The sequence below is a fragment of the Saccostrea cucullata genome, unplaced genomic scaffold (genome assembly GCF_032062105.1).
Source record: "Saccostrea cucullata isolate Sc308-1 unplaced genomic scaffold, CSIRO_AGI_Scuc_v1 ctg10, whole genome shotgun sequence".
NCBI classification, from domain to species: Eukaryota; Metazoa; Mollusca; class Bivalvia; order Ostreida; family Ostreidae; genus Saccostrea; species Saccostrea cuccullata.
In genome coordinates this window covers 121,722-134,166 of record NW_026938566.1, presented here as the reverse complement: position 1 = coordinate 134,166, position 12,445 = coordinate 121,722, and the positions used below count along the sequence as shown (strand labels likewise).

At 35.1% G+C, this 12,445-nt stretch overlaps 1 protein-coding gene across 1 annotated transcript; it reads left to right on the top strand.

Moving 5' to 3' along the window:
* Window positions 1-829: 829 nt before the first annotated feature.
* Window positions 830-10,408, top strand: LOC134250655 (ATP synthase subunit alpha, mitochondrial-like). The gene is made up of 10 exons (XM_062733005.1): window positions 830-984; window positions 1,820-1,895; window positions 1,993-2,168; window positions 2,356-2,529; window positions 2,739-2,905; window positions 8,510-8,658; window positions 9,044-9,195; window positions 9,303-9,635; window positions 9,755-9,899; window positions 10,003-10,408. Exons 1-10 carry the CDS (start codon window positions 925-927, stop codon window positions 10,230-10,232), a joined length of 1,662 nt encoding a protein of 553 aa, XP_062588989.1. The 5' UTR covers window positions 830-924; the 3' UTR covers window positions 10,233-10,408.
* The last annotated feature ends 2,037 nt before the right edge of the window (window positions 10,409-12,445 follow it).

Genomic DNA, 12,445 nt, shown 5'->3' with positions numbered 1-12,445 from the left:
AGTTGGCTGTTGGTCTTTCATATGTCACAACTACATTGTACATTCACTGATATACCTGTATAGTAGCCTTTTACTTTTTGATCTCTTGATTTTGACCTTGGAGTTCAACTTGATTTCAGAAAATTTAACCTTCACCGTAAGTGTTAAACAGGGCATTTGAATTACACAAAAAAATCTTTTTGTCGATCCCCGTTTTCGTAAAAGCAAGGGACATTAAATCTCATTACGCTGTCAGTCTGTTTGTCTATCACGAAAACTGTAATCTTGATCAAAACTTTTGAATAAGAAAAATATGACTTACATATTTCACATGTATTTATACATCACCTGTGACAACATATCTTTCTAAATACAGTATGAATTTTTACCCTTTGAACTTGACCTTAAAGATTGAGAAAACTTTTCAAAACTGCCATCTTTCCTTATAACTTTCATATTTGACATGTGCATCACCTGTAATGAGAATGCTTTGATTTTTTACCCCTTGACCTTGACCTTCATACTGACCTAATTTTCAAAAATTCTTTAACAATTTGGTGATTACTTTTGAATTACTATAATAGAACGTATAATAGGACGTTCATATGCCATAAATAATGGTATATCCTATTCAATACTTAAGACACCGAAAACATGCATTTTGTTAATATTTTTAATTATTTGTTTTATTTTTGCGAGAAACCCATCTTTTAAAAATTTTCCAATTATACATTAAATCTCACCCTCTTTTTATTATAAGAGGTATTCATTTTAAATATAATATTAAGCCTATTGTTGCTGGGAAATATTTCTGTGTCACATGCAGTAGGCCTATTACATCGTTACTTACTCCAATTAGGGCGACCTTCTTACATACGGGTTACGCTTCGCACGTTCTCTGCCGCCATATTGTGCGACACTGCAGAAGGACTTCTGCCTTGAACCATGTTAACAGCACGATTTGCAGCGAATTTGTCTAGGCACATTCCAAGACTTGCCACACAGGTATATCCCCTTTTAGTTTTCAGTAAATTTCAACATGTTTTGTAGTTAATGTCATGATAATTCCATGTGTTTGTTTGTGTATACCGGCGAACATCCGAAGGTCATATTTCAATAAGATGTACCGAAGGTGTCTGCAAAAATCGAATTGAACTATGGCAGATAAGCTTCTGTTTGTTAAATTTGCTGTATGATGTCAGAAATGATGAATAAATCTAATGATTGCCCTGTTGCCATGAAGACATTTGTAATTAACATCCATGTGACCTTTGTCGGTGTCCCTTCATAGGTTGAGAATTTCAATATCTTCCAATTTAGATGTATTTATCAATACTTAAACAATTTTGCCAGGCATTTCTTGTAAAAAGTTAAAATATACTAACATATACTAAATTTAATAGAAAATAAACTATCAATTGAATTTTCAAAGGGCCAAAGTCACTTTCAATTTTATTCAGTCATGCCATTCTTGTTCATGTGAAAAGAAAAAAAAATATAGGCCGTGACAGACTTTCTACTTTTGTTTTATTTTGAAATGGATTATAAAGATGCCTTTTGAAATAAAGAAAAGCCATATAGATTGAGTGTGTAGGTTCTTTGACATTCTTTAAATGCATTGGAGGAAATTCGGGTTGAAAGTTTTGCTGTCATTTACCATTAAAACTTTTTATCTTTTAAAGGGAAGGGAAGAGCTATTGAGAAATAGTTGACTTCACAAAAAATATGGGAACACTGGGACAAGTCAATCACAGTGTTATTTAAATATAATAAATTAATGAAAAGAGAGTATTTTTTGAACTGTGATTTCTTAACCAAGTTTTGTAAAATTATCTTTAAGGTGAGCAAAAATGCATGGGCAGCAGGATGTGTAGCTTCAAAGAATTTCTCAACAACACCAAGAAAAAATGCAGCTGGTAAGTCTAATTTCATCTAGATTAATCTTAAGTTTATTATGAAGTGTTTGATCAGCACTGTTTATTAAGATTTTCTCTCTGCATACTTGAATCACAGGTGGTGGTGCAGCTGAGGTGTCTTCCATCTTGGAAGAGAAGATTTTGGGAGCCTCTTCCCAGTCAAACTTGGAAGAAACAGGTCGTGTACTGTCTATTGGAGACGGTATTGCCCGTGTCTATGGACTGAAGAACATCCAGGCAGAGGAAATGGTGGAATTTTCCAGTGGGTTGAAGGTAAGTATCTTGTGCTAATTCAACAAAATAAAGATTTTGAAGAACATGCAACATTACTTCTTTATTTTGGTGAAGTATTTACTTTTAAAGTAGACTTTCTGTAAGACATGAAAGTTGCAACCCACTGAATTTGCTGAGAATCCTGTTGATTTATGTACACTTCAGTATGGTGTGCCTTTTTTTTCAGGGTATGGCCTTGAACTTGGAAAGAGACAATGTTGGTGTTGTAGTCTTTGGTAATGACAAACTGATCAAAGAAGGAGATGTTGTCAAAAGAACTGGAGCTATTGTGGATGTACCCGTTGGTAGGGAAATGCTTGGTCGTGTTGTGGATGCTTTGGGAAACCCAATTGATGGAAAGGTAAGTAGGAGCAGCATTATCTTATCCATGTCATATTAAAAAAAATAAAGATTTTTTTAAAAAAGATATGAAAAAATTATGTTGGAAGTTAATACTGGCATAAAAACTATCTTTTCATGTTATAACATTTCACTCTTGATTTATGTAAAATATAGGGATGCAGAATTGTGAATTATGCAGAAATATTAATCTATTTGTATATTTTTAAGGGACCTGTCGGTACAGATGCCCGTGCTCGTGTGGGTGTAAAGGCACCAGGTATCATTCCACGTATCTCAGTAAAGGAACCTATGCAGACCGGAATCAAGGCTGTAGACAGTTTAGTGCCTATTGGTAGAGGACAGCGAGAACTGATCATTGGTGACAGACAGACAGGGTTAGTTTTTAGTTATTTGGCACTATAGTGAGTTACTATTCAAAAATTAAATGCACTCCTAAGGTGCAGATTCATCCCCTGTAAACTTTGAATGGGACGGTAAAATCTTAATTTTATCGGTCAAAATGTCCGACGGTTTTTTTTACAGACTGTATAACGTTTACATATAATCTTAACAAAATCATTTAATTCAATTGTCCTGACAATAAACAAATGCAAAACTAAAGGAATGAAAACAAGCTAATTCAGAGAATTCGTGTCCCCCGCTTAGGGAAAAAGTCGGCTCCCCCTGACTGAATTTGTAGAATTATAAAATGTATACATGTATACTGAAGGAAATAAAATACATGTATGTCAATATGCATATAAAGATTTGATTGCTTATTCTTTATTATGTGTATAGAAGATTTTTTTATATGGAATGTTTATTACACTGTAATGATGATTTTATAACCTCATAAATTTTTCATTTCACATGCTGAATACTATCATTTAGTTAAAAAAAAAAGGACCGACCGAGATTCGATCCCGGGACCTCTCACATATGAAGCGAGTGACATAACCACTAGACCACGGAATCGCTTCACACAATGCGAAGTATATGCAGAATTGAAGTCACATACATGTATATATTCATGTTTTCATGTTCGGTATTCTCTCAAAATTTTACACAATCCATGGTGTTTGATTTATTTAGCCTTTATTAAACAGTTCTAATAGATGTAATAAGAACATAAAGTCAGCCTGTTTTATACGCAATAACTCTCCTCATGCCCCTGCGCTAAAAATAGCGACATGTAATACTATAAATACTAATAAAACAAACGGGGCGGGGCACTTTGAGAGGGGCGAGGGAGTTTTGGTATAAAATTACATTGCATAAGCTCAAAATCTTCTTGAAATATCGCCCGGAAATGATAGTACTACACACAGACAGAATGTATAAATTTACGACCTTGAACTTTGACCTTTTGACCTCAAAATCAATAGGGGTCTTCATTAGGCCACAGGGAGTTGTTATATAAAATTTCATTGCAATAGCTCAAATGGTTCTAGAGATATCGTGTGGAAACGAAAGTGTTTTAACAGACAGAATTTGCTTATCTTTGACTTTTTGACCTCAAAATCAATAGGGGTCTTCTTTAGTCCATAGGGAGTTGCTATGCTAAATTTCATTGCAAAAGCTCAAAGGGTTCTCGTATCGTGTGGAAACGAGACAGAAAGAGAGAAAGAGAGACGGACGGACGGACAAACCCAAATTAATATCCCCCACTTTTCAAGCGGGGGACAAAAAACGTCAGGGGCGCGCCAGATCTTGTTTAAATAAAATGTAGACGGCGATTGTCTAATATAAAAAGCTACATATTAAAATAATAATTTCCATAAGTCTGGGAGGAAAAACAGTTTTAAAAACACTGTCAAACAAATATTTTCCCTGTGATAAATATATGCACTCTGTAGTTCTGACAGTAAAAAAATGTGACAATCTACTTTCGTTTTGAAGGACGCATTAAGTGCAGGGTTGCAAGAGTTGCCTGCTATTTCTGCTTGATTACAGACAATTTGTTACCATTTATTATTTTCTCTATAATTTAATCTATTAGCATGATAATATTATACCAACTTCTGGATTTTTTTTTTAATGTATTTGATAGCATTTAAAATACATGCGCGTTTCTAAAAATAGCGGACTGACTTGAATGTAGTAAAACGACAACAAATTCACTTAAAATCATCATTTTCATGATGAATTTGCATATCTTTACATCATTAGTACATATTTTTAACTGTGTGGAGGTTGTATAATAAATTTTAACTAGTCAGAAAACAGGTTTTCCAGGCTTTTTAAAACGAGTTTGATATTTTACGTAATATTTTTCCTGGCACATATAATACCAAAATCCAAAAGAAAAAAGCCTGGAAAACAACATATATTTCCCACTAATTCCAAACAATCAACCAAGAGTTGTCATGTTGCAGATTTTATTTTTAAAAAAATAAAAAAAATCTGTCAGAAAGGACATAATAATTTTATACGATGAATTAAGCGTTGGTCATCACACGCCGTCGGCGACGTCAAATCCTGCATACACAGGCCTTATAGAAAATATTTTAATAATTTTTTAAAAAAAAATCTGCATTTGCCATCTTTTTATTTACACATATTATTTATTATATCGTTACAATTTCCAATCCTATAATATGTTAAATTTACATACAAAAAATTAATGTCCGGTAAATTTTACAACTGTCCGGTGAATTTTGAATATTTACAGGACAATTGTCCGACATATTTTTGACTAGTTTCGGGAACTCTGAGTTACTATTCAAAAATTAAATGCACTCCTAAGGTGCAGATTCAGGCCCCTGGGTGTATCAAATCTTAAGGACATAAGATGCTCAAACGCGCCTTTTCTTCCCCTTTCTTCCCAAATCTATACTTTTTAGCTCACCTCAACGAAGTTGGGGGGAGCTTATGTGATACCCTCGGCGTCGGCGTCCCAGGTTAAGGTTAAGTTTTTTGGGGCAGTTTTCTTTTTAAGTACTTCTATGTCCTATATTGATTAGACATGCATGGGAGATGCTTCTAGTGTTTTTCATTGTACCAGTCCAAGATTCAGATGCTGCAGTTTAAACAAAGAAATGACCAGATTAATGTTTTTTGGAGCAGGTTAACATTTTTGGTGCAGTTTTTGGTGTAGGTTTCATTTCCAAGTAACTATAATCCCTATGTTGACCAAACTTGCATGGATGATACATCACAGGATGCATACTACCGGGCTTGCTTCGGATGCTGAATCTGACCTACATTTTCCGGTTGAGTGAACAGGTTAAAGTTTTTGGTGCAGGTTTCATTTCCAATTCACTATAAGTCTTATGTTGACCAAACTTGCATGGATGATACATCTAAGGATGCACTACCAGGTTTGCTTCGGATGCTGAATCTGACCTACATTTTCAGGTTGAGTGAACAGGTTAAAGTTTTTGGTGCAGGTTTCATTTCCAAGTATCTATAAGTCCTATGTTGACCAAACTTGCATGGATGATACATCTAAGGAGGGATACTACCAGGCTTGCTTCGGATGCTGAATCTGACCTACATTTTCCGGTTGAGTGAACAGGTTAAAGTTTTTGGTGCAGGTTTTATTTCCAAGTAACTATAAGTCCTGTGTTGACCAAACTTGCATGGATGATACATCTTAGGATGCATACTACCAGGCTTGCTTCGGATGCTGAATCTGACCTACATTTTCTGGTTGAGTGAACAGGTTAAAGTTTTTGGTGCAGGTTTTATTTCCAAGTAACTATAAGCCCTATGTTGACCGAACTTGCATGGATGATACATCTAAGGATGCATACTACCGGGCTTGCTTCGGATGCTGAATCTGACCTACATTTTCCGGTTGAGTGAACAGGTTAAATTTTTTTGTGCAGGTTTCATTTGCAAGTAACTTTAAGCCCTATGTTGACCAAACTTGCATGGATGATACATCTAAGGATGCACACTACCGGGCTTGCTTCGCTGAATCTGACCTACATTTTCTGGTTGAGTGAACAGGTTAAAGTTTTTGGTGCAGGTTTCATTTTCAAGTAACTATGAGTTCTTTAATGACCAATCTTGCATGGAAGATACATGCAAGGATGCATACTACCAGGCTTGCTTGGATGCTGAATCTGACCTCCTTTTTGTGGATGAGTGAAAATGTTAGTTTTTGATGCATGTTTTTTCCAATTAACTATGAGCCGTATTATGAGCAAACTTGCATGGACGATACATCTTAGGATGCACACTAATGGACTTGCTTCGGATGCTGAATTCAACATACATTTTTCAGATAATAGACCAGGTAAAAGTTATGGTTGCAGGTCTATTTCCACAAAACTATAAGGCTTATATAACATTGTATAAACCAAACTTGCACAAATGTTGCATCAAGAGATGGAAACTCTCAAATTTGCTTCAGATGCTGGATTTTGATTACATTTTCATGAAGAAGAACTAGTTTAAATTTTTTATGTAGGTCTGTTTCAAAGTATCAGATCAAAATTGCTTAAATATTTTCATTTTTGGAATGTACACTTTTTGTTGGTTAATTGTCTGACTTTGCCTTACTTAAAGACAACATTCGTTGAGGTGAGCTCTGTAATCTCTGATTACCTATGTTATATACACTATATTGTTATTCCAAAATCATGAAAAAAAATTGATTCCAAAAATCAATTCATTAAACAAGGACCAATCTAGGGGGCGACTGAGGCGAAATAGTCGCTTTTGGGCTCCAAACTTCGCCGTAATTTATCATGAAAGCAAAGTTTAAGTCGCCTTAACATTTGCAATTCCTTTATTGAGAATCATAAAAAATCTATTAAGAAATGTGGTAGAATCGACAGTATTTTATAAATCTGGTTTTATTACTGATGAAATAAGCGAAACAGCAGGACACTTGCACCTGTTTCGCTACTAATGACCAAGTCATCGAATACTCTGTCGGAACTCCTCTAGATTTTACACTTCCGTGTATGTAAAAGTCCATTGTTACAAGTTACACACAACAAGATGCAAAACAGCTGGACAGCTATCGATGTCATGTTGGAGATGATTTTAGATCTATTTATTGTCAAATAATTCATTCATGCTGTGAATACAGACATATTTTTACTGTTATATTGTGGAGTTATTAACTGTCTGAGAAATTACACTTCTAATACACACAGTCAAGTAGTTGAATCGGCATGCAGCATTACAGGCAGTAGTGCATAAAAACTTTTTTAGAAAAAGAATTTAAGATTGAAAATGAATTTTGAAGTGAATAAAATAAAAAAAAAATTAAAAAATAATGATTATGCAAAGAGTCTGAAAATCTAAAATAACAAGAGAGAATATTAAAGTTAATTGTGCATACTATGCAAGAAATGAAAAAAAAAATTGATAAACAGGTTTATCAATAAGAAACTTATACATGATAAAGACTGATATTGTTCAATTTTTGGGGTCAGTTAATTTTATACCTTGTAATTGGAAAAATATAAAAACAAATTTTTAAAGAATTTGTTTTCTCTTTTTAATTATTTTTAGTATGATGTTAATGCAGAAAAATTATTAAAATGTATTTATTAATGTTATAAGCAATGAAATAATTTTATTTTTATAAAGTTTAATAATGATTAATGTGCATGATGCGCGCCAAGAAGTCTCCCTAAATTTCAAAACTTCTCCCTAAATTTCTCTGAGGGAGAAGTGAAGTCTCACTGAATTTTTGGTCTAGGTTGGTCCCTGCATTAAATCTATTATGTAACCTTACAACTAATTTTTTGAACCTGAAAATGATTAATCAGGAATATACTAGTATGATCAAATCTACTCTTTCTCTGGGAGTTTTTGGTATCCTTTAACTTTAAGAATATTGTACAATTAATCAACTTTCTCTTTATGCTAGGACATTTAGCATGCAATCAATTTTGTAATAAGTAGTTTTTACTCCCTACAAAATCACCTAATTTATGTTTATGGATGTAGGGATAGCATGCGATCAATTTTGCAATAAGCATTGTATGAAAATCCTATTTTGAAAATGCATATGATATTTGCAAATTTAACTGTAGAAAAACTGCCATTGCCATCGACACCATCATCAACCAGAAACGATTCAATGAATCTGACAATGAGAAAGCCAAACTGTATTGTATCTATGTTGCTATCGGACAGAAGAGATCAACTGTAGCTCAGATTGTGAAGAGGCTTACAGATGCTGGTACGTGACATCTTATTTTTGTATATATTATTAATCCCCGTTAAGTATGCAGTTTTGCATTATGTCACAACCTATGATGACAGCTGCGCTTAAGGTAAATAGTACATGCCTCCTAACTTCAAGTTTTTTGACTGTTAGTTTCTAATTATCCCTTATTGGTTGCTCATGCAACAGACCATTTCCGTGTCAATGTTGATAAAATGAGTTTGACCAATCACATAGCAGGGGCATGAATTGTTTACACTAGGCGCATCTGTTGTAAAAGATTGTGACGTAATAGGAAAGGACACACTACACTGGAATTGATATGTGCATATTTGGAAGTTAGATTATTATTATGTTTCATAATTTCGTAGAGAGATAAACAGGTATTTGTACCTTGTAGATGCCATGAAATACACCATCATGGTCAGTGCCACAGCTTCTGATGCAGCTCCCCTACAGTACCTTGCTCCCTACTCAGGTTGTGCCATGGGAGAATACTTCAGAGACAATGGCATGCATGCTCTCATTATTTATGATGACTTGTCAAAACAGGTCAGTGTTGGCTCTCTAATTTGCCTAAATTTCCTGTATTCTTCATGTGGAATAAAGGTGAATAAGTAGGATATTGAAAATTTCTCAATGTCTTCTTTTCATTACAGGCCGTAGCCTACCGACAGATGTCTCTGCTGCTGCGTCGTCCCCCCGGACGTGAAGCCTACCCAGGAGACGTCTTCTACCTCCACTCCCGTCTGTTGGAGCGTGCCGCTAAAATGAACGACGACAACAAAGGAGGTTCTCTCACCGCCCTCCCCGTCATTGAAACACAGGCTGGTGATGTGTCTGCCTACATCCCAACCAATGTCATCTCCATCACAGACGGACAGATCTTCTTGGAGACTGAGTTGTTCTTCAAGGGTGTCCGACCCGCCATTAATGTCGGTCTGTCTGTCAGTCGTGTAGGATCTGCTGCCCAGACCAAAGCTATGAAACAGGTATAAAGCTCAATTTTCAAAAGAAATGTGAGAAATAAAGGTTAGAGAAATTTTGTGTATTGGAAAAGCATTTCAACATTTGGATGGTGTATGAGATTGAATTTTTTGTTGTTGATTAGGTGGCAGGTTCCATGAAGCTGGAATTGGCCCAGTACAGAGAAGTGGCAGCTTTCGCTCAGTTTGGATCTGATTTAGATCAGGCTACACAGAACCTTTTGAACAGAGGTGTACGTCTGACTGAGCTTCTAAAGCAAGGACAGTATGGTGAGTCAAAACTCATTCTTCTGTTAAAAAAAAAACAACCTAGTGAAATCTGTGCTTCTTATTTCAATGACACGGTAATAATTCTGAACATTGTTTTTTTCAGTGCCAATGGCCATTGAAGAACAAGTAGCAGTTATTTATGCAGGAGTAAAAGGTCATCTAGATAAAGTGGATCCCTCTAGGATAACACAGTTTGAAGCTGAATTCTTAGATCACATCAAAGGACACCAGCAGGCATTACTCGCCCAGATTCGTACAGACGGACAAATCACAGAAGCCACAGATGCTAAATTAAAAGAAATTGTTACCACTTTCTTAGCAGGATTCGAGTGAGAGCAGAGTGAACAGTTAGACCTCTAGTGCTAAACTCTGTGATACATGATTTTACAAGTGGTGAATGTGTGTCTAGACGTGACTCAGAGACCCTGAATACATGTAATAGTTGTTACAATTTGAATTTGATTACATTAACACATCCAACAATTACATTAAAAGAGAATATTTATGAAGACTCTGTTATGTTCTGGTTTTTAGGTCCACTGGGTAAACTTTTGTTTTGAACATATTTTATTGACAACATGTCAAAGGGATTGGACACAAGTTCCAAAAAACTTAGATAGTCCTCTCCCATACATAAAATCTCAATAGCCATACAATATTTACAAAGTTTTACAGTTGTACAATAATGTACAAACTTTTAAACATTTCCAACAACAGTCCAATAACCAATTTGGTTTGGAGCATCCTTAAGTGTGGATAGAGAAATTGTGACATTCAATCAGACATTCGCTATCTCTAGCCTGAAATTAGGCCAAATTGTAATAAATGGAATTTTTACCTTTCTTTTTAGAGGCTATATCTTGCAATCTTTGTTTTCCTCGCCGTAATCTTTTCTCCGTCCACTACCAAAAAAACTTGCCACATAGTATCCTTAGGTATAGGGGTTCAAGTTCTTTCAAATGAAGGGCCACGCCCTTTTCCAAGGGGAGATCCCAGAAAAATTGTGGCATTTTTATGCATCTTTATAGTTGATGAAACTCATGTGAAATCATTCTCAGGTAGTGTAGATTCAAATTTGTTCAAATCATGACCCCCGCGGGTAGGGTGAGACCAGGCTTCTTTACATAGGATAATATATAGGAAACTTACTTATTTTTGAATTTTAGTGTAGAAAATTGTCACAAGAAGGTCTGATCAGATTTACATAGTCTTTAAAAATCTATGTATGAAGTTGAGGTAGAGTAACATATGCCTTATAGGTAAAATGTTTTTACAATATATAGAAACGATTTCTCTTCTTAAGAACCACAGGGCCAAGATGTTGTTTAATTGCTTTTGAAATACATCCATAAAATTAAAAATGGCCCGGATTTACATAGGAATATATAGGGAAATCTTTAAAAATCTTCTTCTCAAGAACCACTGGGCCAGGAAAGATAAAACTCATGTGGAATCATCCTCAGATAGTGTAGATTCATATTTGTTTAATTTAAATCATAACCCCTTTTTTTAAATGGAATATATACTAAAAACCATTGACAGGAAAGAAAACTCATGTGGAAGAAGGTACCTTTGTTCAAATCATGACTCCAGAGGATAGGGTGGGGCCCCACCCCGAAACCTTTTAAAATCTTCCTCTTCATAGCCATGATTAGTAATATTTATATGGAATTATCCTTAACAGTGAAATTTTATTAAAAGAAAAGTTATAGCTGTTATGGGGGGGGGGTATGAAGCTTTAAATCAATGACTTTTTCCTAATCCACCTCCCAGGCCTCTTGTTGTAGTAATATCTCTGTCTACCAAAAAAATGAGTTGTTTCTCTTTGATTCCAGAACTTTGTGCAAATGCATTTTATAGTTGGGACTCAAAACTAAGTTGGATAAATTTGCAAATTCTAAGGAAGTTCTTAATCCTATAAACTTACTTATTTTTGAATTTTGAGAAAATTGTCACAAGAAGGTCTGAAGGTGTATGTATGAAGTTGATCAACATATGGTAAAATGTTCAATGACGATGAGGTCTTCAGGACAGAAGATGCTGTTGTTTAATTGTTTTTGAAATACATCCATAAAATAATGTTAAAGGAGGGGGGAGCAGAATTTTAAATGTTTAGATACTAAACCAAGGTTGAAAAACCGTGCTAGGAAATTTTTTTATGAAAAATCGTAGGTATGAAGCTTTAAGTCAACAACTAATCCACCTCCCTCCCCTTAAGATCCCTGAGGTAGCATAGATTGTCAATTGTTCAAGTCATGGGCTTTGCTACATCTCATGGTTTCTACTGAACACCTTACTTAGCTCATGTCTTCTGAGAGACCCTGTGTTCAGCTTGTTGTCAACATTTGATTATTCTTAAAAGAAGGGCCTCCGTTTTGCTACACCCTATAAAACTGGACGTTCTGTATCTACTCAATCAGATTGGTATCTACTGAACACTTTACTTAGCTTGATATCCCCCATGAAATAGTTTTTTTCACGTTTGGGAAATGATTTTTTTTTCTGCTTGTCAAGAAACTTTTTTTGACTGGGGTAACCCCCCCCCC